The 14,863-nt window shown below is 36.1% G+C and overlaps 2 protein-coding genes across 5 annotated transcripts; both read left to right on the forward strand.

Moving 5' to 3' along the window:
- Positions 1–2,961: 2,961 nt before the first annotated feature.
- LOC139970780 (citrate synthase-lysine N-methyltransferase CSKMT, mitochondrial-like) lies at positions 2,962–5,276 on the forward strand. 4 transcript variants are annotated; one of them, XM_071976767.1, is made up of 3 exons: positions 2,964–3,293; positions 3,524–3,738; positions 4,472–5,271. In XM_071976767.1, the coding sequence occupies exons 2-3, from the start codon at positions 3,630–3,632 to the stop codon at positions 5,158–5,160; spliced, it is 798 nt and encodes a 265-aa protein (XP_071832868.1). In that variant the 5' UTR covers positions 2,964–3,293; positions 3,524–3,629; the 3' UTR covers positions 5,161–5,271. The 4 variants fall into 4 exon arrangements, with proteins under 4 accessions (XP_071832870.1, XP_071832868.1, XP_071832867.1 ...); XM_071976766.1 differs by having other exon boundaries at positions 2,964–3,171; XM_071976769.1 differs by lacking the exon at positions 3,524–3,738 and having other exon boundaries at positions 2,962–3,171; positions 4,472–5,275.
- Positions 5,277–5,932: 656 nt separating this feature from the next.
- LOC139970848 (uncharacterized) lies at positions 5,933–14,709 on the forward strand. The gene is made up of 6 exons (XM_071976891.1): positions 5,933–6,091; positions 7,197–8,155; positions 8,993–9,124; positions 10,503–10,719; positions 11,681–11,813; positions 12,895–14,709. Exons 2-6 carry the CDS (start codon positions 7,393–7,395, stop codon positions 13,111–13,113), a joined length of 1,464 nt encoding a protein of 487 aa, XP_071832992.1. The 5' UTR covers positions 5,933–6,091; positions 7,197–7,392; the 3' UTR covers positions 13,114–14,709.
- Positions 14,710–14,863: the final 154 nt, after the last annotated feature.

The raw sequence follows: 14,863 nt of genomic DNA on the forward strand, positions 1-14,863 counted from the left end.
CCACTTCCGGGCTTCCCCTACGGTGGGTGTGGTAATGGGCCTTCTAGGAAGTGGTCCCTGAATAATAAGCTATAGATCATCCCAAAAGGTAGGCTCTTGAAACTACCCTGTACTTTGTCTTGAAAACAGGGGTGCCAGACTTTTTTATTGATGGTAGGGGTCTGCCAGATACAAATTCCCACCGCCACCCCTCCCCCCAAAGTGCGTTCTATATGTCGGGTTTTAATTAAAAATCCGAAATAAGAAGTAGAAATTTGAGCAATTAGATAGAAGTCGTCAATTCAAAAGAAATAAGTCCACATTTTGAAATAATTACCGAATTTTTCACCTAAACAGGAGAAAGTGCATGCGATGAAGGAAAAAGGCCAAAGTTCGATAAGAAAAGGTTGACATGTCAATCAAACATAGTAACGGAAAGTCGAAACAATGCGTTAACCACCAAAATTTACAGATTAAATTGTCAAAATTATGATCAACATGAGAAGAAGTCGAAATTTCAAAGCCTTAAGTCAAAACCGTCAATATGAAATAGTAGAGATTTTGAGATGTATCCAGAAATATAAACAGTTGAAAATTTGGACTTGTTCATCAAATTTCGTATCGTCTTCTTTTATCGAAAAAAACACATAGGAGAAATAGTTAAACAAAAGTCGGTATTTCGATTAAACAGTCGAATTTGCTAATGAAAAGTCGAAATTTACTTTAAGAAAAAGGCAAAATGTTGGTGTAAAGAGATGATCATTCAAAAGCGAAGTCACCTACAACAGTGAGAAAATAGTCGAAATGATGATAATAAAATAGAAATTTTATAATTGCCGAAATTTGAGATAGAAATTTGCAATTTCAAATGTCTCATCAGGGCCACCGGAGCACCTAAACCTTCTGGTTGAAAACCCCAAACTCTAGCGGCATTTTTCGCCTCCAACCCTCCCTCAATTTTGTATAGCTTACTACGTCACTAAATATCATCAAAGCAAGGACGGTCATATTAAACATAAACCAAGCAAGTTATCATGTCTTAGAAATCTACTGTAGTTTCTATGGTAACATTTCATGTCACGTGATGTACACTTTGTTGCAATGGGGTTCAACGATAACTTATAATAGCTAACCAAGAGTCTGTTTCACTTTTTAACATAATTATAACTATATATATATATATATAATTATATAACTATATATATATAACTATATATATAACTATATATATAACTATATATATAACTATATATATAACTATATATATATATATATATATATATGTATATATATGTGTATATATATATATATATATATATATATATATGTGTGTGTGTGTGTGTGTGTGTGTAACTATATATAGGTGATCATACATTGGTCTGACCTCCTTTACGTGCATGCATGATTCTACAAACTATTCGTGGTTGAAGGTGCACTTTGCGTTAAATTGTCCGACGCCTAAAGGCAAAGATTTTTATTACCACATAATTTCATTATAATGGTTGGGATGAATTCTTTATATCATTAATCGTCATGGATAAAATATAGCCGCGGCGTGAATGAATTTGGCACAGAGTGAGATACCGCTACCTAATTTTGATACTCAAAATACGAACAGCTGTATTAGCACAATATAGGCATAATAGGATGATATGAGTTAACTTACAAAAAAATATATATATAATGATATAACATGTCTCCACGACGAGCAATGTTTCTATCACCATAAAAAATAGATCCAGTGGTGTTCTTAAATCCAAGCGACTATTTGCGTTAGGTACTATCGCAGATACACGGTTTCAAGAATATAAGGTGGCATACTCCTATTAGAGTCTATATCAATCCGCTCGATTGTTCTCCTGTTTCAGGAAAAGTGCCAGCAGCAGGAGAACATCTTTTGTGACCTGTTATCAATCATAGTCTAGTTTTTTGTGGCTTGCATGTTGAAGAGCATGAATGGAAGTACATGTGGTGAGAAAATTGGGTCAATTGAGGCAATTTTAGACCCCTTTAGGCCTCCCATGAGCAGCGTAGGAAATTTGTTTACCACTGAGTGAAGAGGTTTGTTTACAAGTGACGAAAACTTCCGGCTCGGATAGCAAAACATCTACATGGTCATGATACGGAAAATCGATGGTGCCATGAAAGGCCAACTTGTCAGCTATCCGGTGATGGGTAGCGTTTAGCTAGTGAAAACTTCTATCTAGACTTAGAGACCACATTACTTTTGTGATTTAGTGTGTAAGTCAATGGGGCTTTTTAATGGTCGTATGCTACCATAATATCCTGACGAAGACTGGTGTAACTGCGCCGGAACACAGAGGGACTTATTGCAATAAAATCTTCTTATATATGAAACCCAAACGGTAAGAATCAGTTTATCGGAGGGTAGTGTTAATTTTGCAACGGTCTCTTAAAGTCCTGCCCGGACGTACAGTGGTTTTCTAATGCATCCAATATTCCCCTCTCCCCTGCACGGGCTCGTTTTCTCTGATATGTTGGGTGTGTTTATTAAAGACTGGGCAAGCGACACACCCTAAAGAATAGAGCAAATGTTTCCTTCAGGAAGGTAATGTGCAAAACTCGAAATTCGTCAGTCACATTTGGCAGAGTATTCACTTGGCACCCTGGTTAACTTCTCATAAACTGTTCCCCTCGTTAGAAGGCTTGTGAAAAAGTTTCAGCCTGGCCCACATGATGAATGAGCCAACTCTCGCCGACTGAATCGGTCATAGATTCTTACCTCTCGGAATTGTTGCTATGTAGAACAATTGCTAAGAAATAAATCCCTATTCACTTGCCGAGTTTCAGGAACGTACATCACCCTGAAATAACGTTTAAAAAATGACGAGGAAAGTTAAGGGAAAACAAAGACGGGGGGGGGAGGGGGTGGGGTGGTGCTGCGAGATGATTCAACTTATTGCGATTGATAGGTCAGACACATCAATCACAAACAAAACGGTTTTCGGTGGCGCTACGCTTAAATAACCTATTCTGCTCTACTTTGGTCACGTTTCATCTGTTGGAGTGTACGAACTATTATGAGTAACGTACACATCGTGCGAAGACTCAAATTGAAATTAATTTCATAGACAGTTTATGTAATATTTGACGACTAACATCAATTCTTTTCGTAATGTCTCTTTAAAAGCCGGAAACTTTGTCAGCTGTACGCTTCACTGTCATTCCAGAGTAAGTTGGTTTATGTTTAAACCAAATTATGCTTTTTCGTGGAACAGGTTCCCTATGCATCAAGTGTCACTTTGTCCATTTGGAATTTGGATCATACTTTCATAATCATGTCATTTATAGAAGTAAGTTATCATACTTACCTTTTTGTGATGGTGTCTTAACTCATATATGCTATAATTAAAAAAATAATAATTTTAGGAAAATGGGTTAACTTTGTGTTGCCTATCATAATTATGAAAATTTCCAAAGTTTGCCATAATACAAACCACTCCATAGTAGGTTGTAGGACTACATCAAACTGTTTTTGAAGTAAAAAAGTATTTCTGACAGTTCTCTTTTTTTCTGCAAATAGCAATCATAAGAGAATTAGAAGTAAGTCATGCAACAGTCGTACAAGGGCTGCCAGGAAGATGTTGCAACATGTACAGGACAGATCAGAATGAACTCGCATCTACAGTATGGCAATCAGAATCATCCATTTCGTAGCTTGGAAAGGCATTCCAAACATCCATAAAAGGTTTTCCTACTGTTGGCATAGATCAAAGTTACAGCAATTCAGATGCTATGGTAATGAAAATATATTAATTACATATCAATTGGTTTGAATTTCACATTTTTATAGACATTGAATGCATTATATTTACTGGTAAAATTGTGTTAAGTTGCAATATGCATGAAAAATGCACAAATCATGAGGTGTGCATACTCTGCTAAAAGCGAAGATTAAATGCCAGTTTTGTAGGGCTGTAATGTTTTCTAATATGAAACACTATGGTTTTGTGTACAAAAACTGCTATACATTGTTGTATGTGTATACATAACAATTTTACCATTTTGCTATCATATACCAGATAAATTATTCACTGAACAAGATATACTTTCTTAAGAATTTGTTTCAACTATCTGAGAATTTTTTATATATTTAGTTCTATTGTTCCTTACTTACCTGTTTCCTCACACCAACTGCACTATCATATTCTATGTGCCATGCATTATTTGTGACTTGCAATATATCCTGCTGTTCCTCTTTCCCTTAACTGAAACACTGTTCTTTCAAACTTAATTGGTATGAGACTTTACAATGTGCCTTTTCAAATTGACTTTACAATTGATTTGCTCTACTTGGACCATAAACCGACCTGACTTCTCTTCAAGATATCATATTACATTGGAGATGTTAAAGTATTTAAAATTTTCAAGTGTTTGAACTAAGAATACCCAAATTGTGCCACTTATATTGATGTTTTCCTCTTTTTTAGCCTGTAATTCCTTATATTTTATCCTCTTTTTGTGTGTGCAGATACCAAGCTAACCACTGAGGAACTTGTTAAGCAAATGGGCAAAAGAAGCTATTGGGATGAATTTTATCAACAGAAAGCCAGACAGGAGAGCTCCTTTGATTGGTTTTTCGAATATGATTTGATCCGTTACGATGTTGATGAGATCATATCATCAGCTGTTAAAAAGACTCCATCCAGGTACCTGACAGTTTTGGACATCGGGTGTGGCACATCATCATTTGCACATGAAATCGCAGGTCGACACAAGAGTGAAATTAACGTTTGGTGTGTCGATTTCTCTCAAGAGGCATTAGTCTCATTGAAGAAGACACAAGATGAACACTGTCACAGTGAAACATTATCAAATGTCGACTATATCGTTGCAGATGGATTCAATCTCCCGTTTCCAAATGCAGCGTTTGATATCATATTTGAGAAAGGTACTCTAGATTCTTTGCTCAAGTCTAATGCATTGAAGTTAAAAGTTGACAAGTATTTGACAGAGATGATGCGGTTGCTAAGCAAGAATGGTTTCTACTGCCAGTTTTCGGATGAAGATCCAGACCTTCGTTTACCTCTGCTAGAGGAAGCAAAACAAAAATTGGAGATGGTCTTGATGGAAAGAATTAAGATCAGTTTTAAGCAGATTTTGCCTGATTCATCCATGAGTTACTTTGTGTATTACATGTCCTTTGAACAGCATAAATGAGAATTGGCAATGTATATATTGTGCTGCAATAAATTCTGGTTATTTATGCTTTTTTGGTTTTGCATATTCTATTAGAAAATAAATCCATTTTTGTAATAATTATAAACCTCTTACTGTTTGTCTTTTTATGCTTGTCTGTTTAAGCCTATCCCCCTGCTCTTGAGTGTGCACACAGCCTTTTTGATGGTATTCAGCATGATCCTTGATATAGATGTGTAATATTGTATCACTTTCATTTTGAAGCCAAAGTTAGCATACCAATGAATGGAATTCAGTTATCAAAACTTCCACTTTTTCTTAAACAGTTGAATGATACTTAACCTGTGAAGATAACGATGACATTTTTTATTCATTATAGGTATGTCTTTTACTATTGAATATGAACAAAACTAACTGCAAATAGAAAGGAATACAATTTTATTTACTGGAAATCCCATCCAATCTAATATTGTTAATGAAGAGAAAGGATTATTCTGCACAACTGGAGGAGAGTAGGGGAAGGGGGAGGGCAATCAGACGGTAAAGACACCGATTATTGTAAATGGTTAATATTCCTCCATAATGTTGATTGGAACTATTCTCGGTTGTCAAGTTTTGTCCAAGTTATGTTAGCTTGTGCATGCCTAAGTTTATGACAGGCATAATTTTTTCCGTTCCTTTATCCTAAGGGTGTCACATTCAACAGTATCAATCAAAAATATTAATATTGCATAACTTGGGATCACGTGCCATACGTATCTAATGGACATATTGAACATTTCGAGTACTGCCAATATACTGTACTTTCAAATCTTTCGCGCGCCACCGGACTACAAATACATCTAAAATGCAAGCTGCACAACGAACATAGCCGTGAGGTCGAAGAGTATTACAGACGTTCGTCTGATCGAAGAGCTCACTCAATCAGACCAGAGATTTCACCAAATTCCTCGTTAGTCTATCAAATATGTTATTTATGAACCAATCAATTGAACTATTTAATCCAGTAACTAACAAGTAATAACGTTTCGCATTTTCACATGTGTTTAATTCACATGTACCTGTTCCACGATACTAAGCCTACGCGATAAAGACAAAATGAACAGTAGCACAGTTTCTAACTAGTGTTTCCAGTTTTGGTATTCCACACAGACAATGTTATGCAATAACGTTTATGATGGTCACATATCTAGGATAATTAAAAAAAATATCAGTGGTACATGTAAACCAAGAAATTGCTAACTGTTAGTTCCTTGTGACAAATTGTTGCATAAAATTAACCTAGCATGTCATGACTTATGTTCTAAACTCAATCTCAAATTCTCCCAAATAATAATATAGGCCTAATAAATATATTTTATTTCTATAAGGCCATGTGCATGAATGCTGTCAGATTTTCAAAGCTTTGGCTGTTTTCTTATCTGCCATGCCTGCCAACTACACTGGATAGTGACTGAAACACCAAATATTTTTTTTTTAAATTCTACATACATTACTGTACAGTATGTGGTAACGATCACTGTAATATGCAACACTTGGAACCTGTCATCACAAGTTCAGTCTTAAACATTCTTTGACGAATAGCCAAAATAAAACAAATGGACTGAAAGTGCACAGTTGATTCCCTGTGTTTTACCAACTGTCTTCTCCACACACTGTGCAAGTGCAAGTTACATAACATTACATAATGTTAACGCTTGTTACAAGTACAATTGATACCATTCCAAAGGTTCACAGAAGTCATAACCCTACAACTTTCTCTCCTCTCCCCTGTTTTAGCATAGAGATTAGTACAACAATTAATTTGGGCAACATGTGCTATACATTTAACCACAGTCTCCAACAGTATAAGGAAATTTACCTCAGACAGAGAAAGTCTAAGCATATGGTTCCTATTTGTGTAGGTGCTTAATAGGGTTAAGATCATCTTTTTACAGGTCTATAAAAAGGAGTGTCCTAAGGCTTATAAAATAGTTCCGTCAAAGTGTTCTCACTTTTTTCTTAGTTGCAAAGACTTACTTTAAAATTCTGTCATTAATATCTTTCTTTCTACTTAGATCTAACTACAGTAGTTAAAATGCAGTTTGAGAAGTGGGCTGGAACATTCTAAAGCTAATGCTACACCATGCTGAATATGGAAGTGTCATGTTTGCTGACACAAAGCTATTTAGAGGAAGAAACTTGGCTTGAGTTTAACAACTTCTTGATATGAAGCAATTTACTGTTCAGACATTGCCTACTAACTAAGTAGCCATGTTATCTCATAGTCGTCATCTCAAGAGTGTTTGGAGGATTAAGCAGATGGTCTTTAGTTTTATAAGGTCACCCGTCCCCTCAACTCCTGTCCTCTGTGAATCCCTTCATCTTTCTTCGATATTCAGCAATCAAAAAGAATGTCACACAGTGACAAGACTGTTTTCAAACTATGGCAAGAATACATCAGACGATGAAACTCTTACTCATGTAAATGACACAAGCGATAAGGAACGGCCAGATGAAGCATCAACTATCATCGCAAAAGATACAGAACATGAAAGAATCGCAGGAGGTATGACACACAAACCCAATCTTTCCAAAGAAGACATAATTTTACCAGGATCGCATCCATTCCACGTTGAAGAACCTGTCACAACTTTAAATTCTCAACTCAATTCTACAATCCCTTCTTCTGAAGATGATGAACATGCGATCGACGAGAAAGCAGAAAAGAAGAAGAAGAAGAAACCAGAGTCTGCTATGATGAAAGTCATCAGAGACAAAAAGATGTTGGAACGATACCGAGTAACTAGTAAAAGGAGGAGGAAGGGTAAAACAGCTGGTGCAGCAATACCAACTATTACTACAGGAACTGGCTATAAAGATCAACTTTTAGAATACATTTCTCGTCAAGACGAAACGTTGGAGAATGTGGATGGCGAGAATCAGTTTGCTGTTAGTAAGAGTGGTAAAGTTATGATGTTCCCGTTGACAAATTCAGATTTTGCATCTGACAAACTTCCAGAAAGCAGCTCAGAAGGTGAGGAACTTGCCTTGAATTATATGCAAAACTTTTCATGTTACCATTAATATTGTTAATTAATAGTAGTAAAGGGACCATGCATTTCCCATCTTTCACTGGTCAGATTCTTCCATTTATTTATGATTATTATTTTTTTACAGCAACAAAGTTGTTTTGTCATTCTCTAAATTATGATATTTATTTTGAGGACGACACTAACTATATAAGGAATTAATTACTTATGAGAGTCTTTTGTAACAAAACTACAGTAATCTGGTGTTTTGGGTCATTTCTCATATTTTATTGAGAACGACATACCATAGTTACAGTTTTAAGTGAATGGAAGAATCCAATCAGTGAAAGATGGAACTTGATCTGTATTTTACACTGTCCACAGTGACCGATACATACATACCAAGCACGACTTACTGTATTCTTCAATAGTTATTGATGTTTCAAATCTTCAGTCTGTGTCTGCATGGGTTGGACCTTTTCGTAATGAAATCATTGTCATAGCATATACATGAATTTAGCCTTTTGATAAGTTGTACATACAGCCAGCAAACCCACTTGCATAGATTATATGTCTGATTGCTAATCCTTTCTCAGAAGAGCATATATCATACAGCCTGCCCAAGGCATTTTCTTGAATCTACTGTACTTGGGTGTCTGTAAATTTTATCCAGTTCACTTATATAGATACAATATAGATCTGTCATTTGATAATTTCTTACTAAACACAATTTTTATATATATTATTTTCAAATTTCCAGTAACTGCTCTGCACTGTGTTTTAGCTTGATTCTAAATCATGCTGTGTTTACTTAGAATAGATTCTGAATTAAATACTTTCAGATATTAAAGTTCCATCAGTTACCACCATTCTACATGTGACCAGACCCATGAGACAAGCCCTGGCTCTCATGAAATGGGAAAACAGAATGATAAAAGAGTTAGGAGAAGATGGTTTCAAGCAGATGAAGCAAGGTAAGTCCACCTCTGTGCCTTTATCATATCGTTGGTCCTTTCATTAGTGCAACATCACTACATTTAAAGATTAGCTTGGTGCCGATAAAATATATGTAACAAGAGAACATCGCCTCTCTGTTTTCTAAAATAAGAAAAGAAGATATGAAAGCCTAAGGCCAAACAAAGGCCATTAACCCTAGCCCTTAAAGTAACAACAGTCTAGGCCTGAAAAGCATGTTGGGGGCTTAACATCAAAATTAAATCTTAATAATAGCAGTACACATTTACATTGATACAAATCTCTCCACCTGCTGTAAATATGTTGTATGAATTCAAAATGTGGTTTTAGCTTTATGATGTCAATCTATCCAAAATATTTGGAGGGCCCCAAAAAAGATCACTGGGAAATTTTAACCATATGCTGTCTCATTTTCTTATCAGTCAGGTCTGGATCAGTAATATGAGTCCCAATAATTCTAGAAGTTTGATTCTGGTTTAAAATTTAGTTGTTCAAGGGGTTGAGAATATGTTGTTTGGACATTTCTTTGGACGTTTACTGATAAGTGGTAGAGGAGTGGTCATTTTCTGAACTTTTCTCTAGAAATATTGTGTATAATCAATGGATAAAATAATTTCAATCTTTTCCCCTAAGTCTGTGGGATTCCCTGTTCTGTCCTGCTGACAAAAAACATGGTAATTTGACTATATCCACCTTAGACAACTGAATCATAATTTGCAATGAGATGTGAGGTTTCCAGGTAGAGCTAATGTTCCCAGGGTCCTTTTATCTGGAGCTTCCCAATCCTTTCCTTATTACTAATTACTAAGGTAAAATTAGACAATCTACAGTAGGTCAATATGTTCTTTGCAAGAAACTGAAGCCGTGCAATAAAGAAGAAATCTGCAACTACATATGAATGGCTAGTTATTACTTGATTGAATGCTGCAAGTGGTCTAAAACTGGTTTTGTATAGGATATTGTCTATATAGAGTCTGTATAATCAGCATCCATAGCCAAGTGGTTAAGGTGTTCGCATATAAAGCGGGAGGCCCGGGTTCGAATCCCAGTGAAGGCTGGAAGTTTTTCACTGATCAGGATTTTCCAACTCATGTGTGTACGTATGTAAGTATATTTATGTTTATATATATATATATATACATATATATACATATATATATATATATATATATATATATATATATATATATATATATATATATATATATTATAACAGCACTTTATTAATGATGGTCTTGCTGAAAGACCCTAGTATTGCCCAAACTTCCTTGTTTGTAATTACTACAATGTTCACATATTATCAACCAATAGCAGACAACAACATCCTCTTCATAGCAGAAACAACCACAAAATTGAATATCTCTCTCTACTTGACAGAAATGTTTGCCCATGGTCATAGCATTCACAGGAACTTTGAACAGTATTTAAAGGGGACTTTCTCCGTTGAGCTTGATCTGTTGCCCGCCACAGAGGGTTTCTGGGAGAGCACCAGTGAAGTACTTCCAAGGATACAAAACCCAGCTGGGTTTGAAATCAAAGTGAAGCATCCAGCTCTGTCATACTCTGGCTACGTCGACTGCATCGCAGAAGTGGAGTAGGTTCTTTTTTGGTATTTAGCATCGTTACTCATTTCGTTACGAGTGTGGATGGGTGTGCCGTAGCGTTCCGAAACACAGCAAATTTGGATGCGTGAAAGAGAAAAATTCAGATAAAGAGTCCAAGTATTTGATTTCAAGGAGATTACCATCTTCTTCAGTTTCCTCTGGGCAATCTCAAGTTACCATTTTTGTACATGAAATTTTCTCTACCATCCACTGTAGAATGCTGCACATGCATGGGGATATCATGTATCATTAGCCAAAATTATAGTTTGTGGTCCTGACAAGTATTCTCAGATTAAGCTTTGCTTTTACATTTCTGGTTTGAGGGGATGGGAAAGGGTTGGGAAGGGGAGTAGATGTGGGGAGGGGTGGGGGATTAGGTGTGGAGGGTGAAGTAGGTGTGGGGAGGGGGGAGTAGGTGTGGAGGGTGGAGTAGGTGTTTGGGGAGCGATGCCAGTGTTTAGGAATTGCTGTAAATATTGAGGTTTATAGGTGAGGTCATTTCAAAAAGAGTCCCCACAATATAGGTAATGTAAGGGTAGATGGAAAAATTCCAGATGGAGGAGGACCGGAGAAGCAAAGCCTGTAGAGAAGACCCCCTTCATAAAGGCAAGAAATAAACTATAACGAAACAAACAAACAAAAGATATATGAAACAAGAAAAAGCAAAGAAAAGTTTGGGCATCTTTGACATGTTATCATCAATATTTGTAAAATGGCATTGAGACTTCGCAGTGGGATTTATCAACAAGGCCTTTCAACAATTTTAATAGTTTCTTGTTAATGTTTCTTGCATATTTAATCTTCATTCCAAGGTCTTCCATGTCAATGTAAGTTTCTTGGGGGAAGGGCTGTGGAAGGGAACTGTGGGACACCTTTTATCCTAACTTCCCTGGGAGAATAGTATGTTAAATATAATTGCCTTTATCAATATTCCTTTTTCTTTTTTTTCAGTGGAAAGCTCGCTCTGATAGAGTTGAAAACCTCTAGAAAACCCAAATTAAAACTGGAGTATATTGAAGACTATGCATTGCAAGCAGCAGCTTATCTAGGGGCCTTAAACTTTGACCCTGAACATAATTTTCAGGTATTATAGATTCAGAGCTAAATATTTAATATGAAAAAAAACATTGTCCATTTAAATTATGCTAATAAATTATGCAAATATTCATGTTTTGAAACTTTTGTGCAGAAAATCAATATTTTCCGTTAGGGTCTGTCTTATTAAAGGGACACAGCAATTGGCAAGTCTTTCATGAAAAAAAATAAAATATCTTTAGGCATGTCACACATTAATGGATTTTCTAATGACAATCAATGTGGCCACAACAACATACATATATGGGTATGTGACAAGCATGCCCCAAATAGACACTATACCAATGTTTTTTTTAAATTAATCGGGATATTAGGTTTTGATTACTCCACAATTCACTCCTGCTTCTAAGATATACCATTTCTAGAAATACTTATTAACTTGGAATTGATATTTAAAACTGTTCATAATGTTTGAATTCTTATTCACTTTTAATAGAGATTTGTATGGCTGTAATGCAAGTATCAAAAGGAGCAGCAGAAATGCCAACATTTCCTTCAGAAAAGTAATAAAGGAGAGTTGTAATTTTCCATCTCCCAAAAATCTGGAGGTTGAGGAAATAAAAAACAAGGATTTTGATATAAAAAGTAACATTTTTGGCATTTTTACGTGTCACATGTGGAAAAATGTAGTCTACTGTAGTTACAACTTCAAGTAACACTCGCACTAATGTAAAGGCTGCACAATGCAATGTGGCGTGAGGATGTTATACAATTATTTCCCCCAAAACGAAGTGAATTTTCTCCACATTCCTAATGCAAAGGTGGAAGCTATTTATACATTTCTGGATGCAGTGTAGAAGAAAAAATTGAAACTCATAATTTTGAAGGGAAATTAGCTCATAAATCAGGAAAGCAGGAGATTGCCAACCGACTTTGTCAATTTGTGGGTACAAAATGGAGGAATCCTGCATAAAAAAAAAATAATAATTTAAATCACTGGGAGAAGTTGCCTTACATTGTTTTCAGCTTTGTTAGTATGTAGCTGGTGATCGCAATATGAGGGCCACGCTCGGTTCGGAATAAGGCTTATCAAAATATCTTTGCCTCTAACTTATTGTATCTTTTGACAGGTCAAACAAATTGTGATAGTGGTCGTATACAAAGATGGAATGAAGGGTACAATCCACACCCTCGACGAGGAAGCATGCAACCACTACTGGATTAAATGGTTGGGTAGGCTCTTGGAGTACCAGGAGATTATAGATATGAAGAAAGCTTATGTGAAGAGGAAGATCATTGCCTGGAGTAAAACCAAAGCTAAAGAGGAAGCAGAAGAGAAACCTGTCTGAAATGGCCTCATCAATATAGACAGTCTGTGGGGATTGTAGACACGAACAGGTGCCTCTATAATAGTGTCTCGATTTGGTCATTAACTAAGGGAGACTAATAAGACAGATATCGGGCCCTAGTTGTGGTGTGCTACCTCAAAGCTGTATCTTGCTTTGGCCCGTAAGGTGTCAAAATAGAGGCTGCAGCTCCTGCAAACTTCCCTGCAGCAAGGCTGAATCAAACAATAGAGAGTATATCTGTAGACCAGCAGTGTCTATTATGTGTGAAATGCAGAGTACAAAAGGGTTTTTGTTCTGTGCAGCCTTGTTGCAGTGATGCTGCAGCAAGGCTGAATCAATATCAAACAATACAGATTATCTCCGCAGACCAGCAGTGTCTATTATGTGTGAAATGCAGAGCACAAAAGGGTTTTTGTTCTGTGCAGCCTTGCTGCAGTGATGCTGCAGCAAGGCTGAATCAAAATATCAAACTACAGAGGGTGTCTCTGCAGACCAGCAGTGTCTATTGTGTGTGCAATGCAGAGTACAAAAAGGGTCTTTGTCCTGTGCAGCCTTGCTGCAGTGATGCTGCAGCAAGGCTGAATCAAAATATCAAACAATAGAGAGTATCTATGCAGACCAGCAGTGTCTATTGTGTGTGAAATGCAGAGCACAAAAGGGTTTTTGTTCTGTGCAGCATTGTTGCAGTGATGCTGTTGCAGCCCCCTCAGCAATTGACTATTAACACAGTGTCTTACTTTCATTTTATAGACCAAGCTGCTCATTATTCAGTTATAATTTACATTACAGTAACTGTTTGTGTCACTCGAAAATTTAAAAATGATGAATATCATTTACTTACCAACATTTGAAGTTTTCAGCCCAATCATTCCACCCGTCCACCAGACAATTGCTATTGTGAATTATGGTGAATAAAGGTAGTGGCATTAGAAACAATGAAACCTCGCATCTGGGAGGTTGTGGGTTGGAGACCTGGTTGGCTAGTTCATTCAGGAGCAATCTGTAGTATTCCTTCATATAAAATGGTCTTCCAAATGGTATAAAAGAAATATTCAAAACACGAAGTAGAACTGTAAATTGTACAGCCACCTGAAGTGAAGTGTAAGGGATTTTATCTTCTCTCACATATGCACGTTGCTACTGTACATCATGAAATAACTGCATTCCAGGCCAATATTATTATTATTATTATTACTGTTTTCACAGAGTGCAGAAACAGGGTGCTATGTTACCAGGTATCTTTGTCTTTCTTTGAACCGTCCAGGATGTAACCACCAAATTTTGGAAAAATTCAAAGCAAATGTGCAGTGTTAAAGATATGCTGGTAGTTATGGGTTAATTAAATCTAAGAGGTGATTTGCTGACATACATTGATGGTTTGGAAGTTTACAAACAGTCACATTCTGTTATGGTTCTTGCAACTTTACAGATAAAACCCGAGATTACCAGTTCTAGATTACCGAGATTACTAATACTGGAGTGGAGGAATGAATTTTTTTAATGTATCAAGTCTTCATAAGTCTGTAATTTTAATGATCCATAAACAGCACTATAAATTCCTTTTTGTACTCTGAAATATATTATTCTGATCTGTAAGCACTTTGTCTTTGGTTTTGTATTTTGGTTTGGAAGTTTAATATTTAAAATTTTTAATAGGTGTGACCTTGAAGGAAAAGTTTGACTGGATAATTATTATAAATAGGTGAGTACTACACACAAAAATCACATCAAATTCTTAAACTTCATACAA

This window comes from Apostichopus japonicus, chromosome 8, assembly GCF_037975245.1.
Source record: "Apostichopus japonicus isolate 1M-3 chromosome 8, ASM3797524v1, whole genome shotgun sequence".
In the NCBI taxonomy this organism is placed as follows: domain Eukaryota; kingdom Metazoa; phylum Echinodermata; class Holothuroidea; order Aspidochirotida; family Stichopodidae; genus Apostichopus; species Apostichopus japonicus.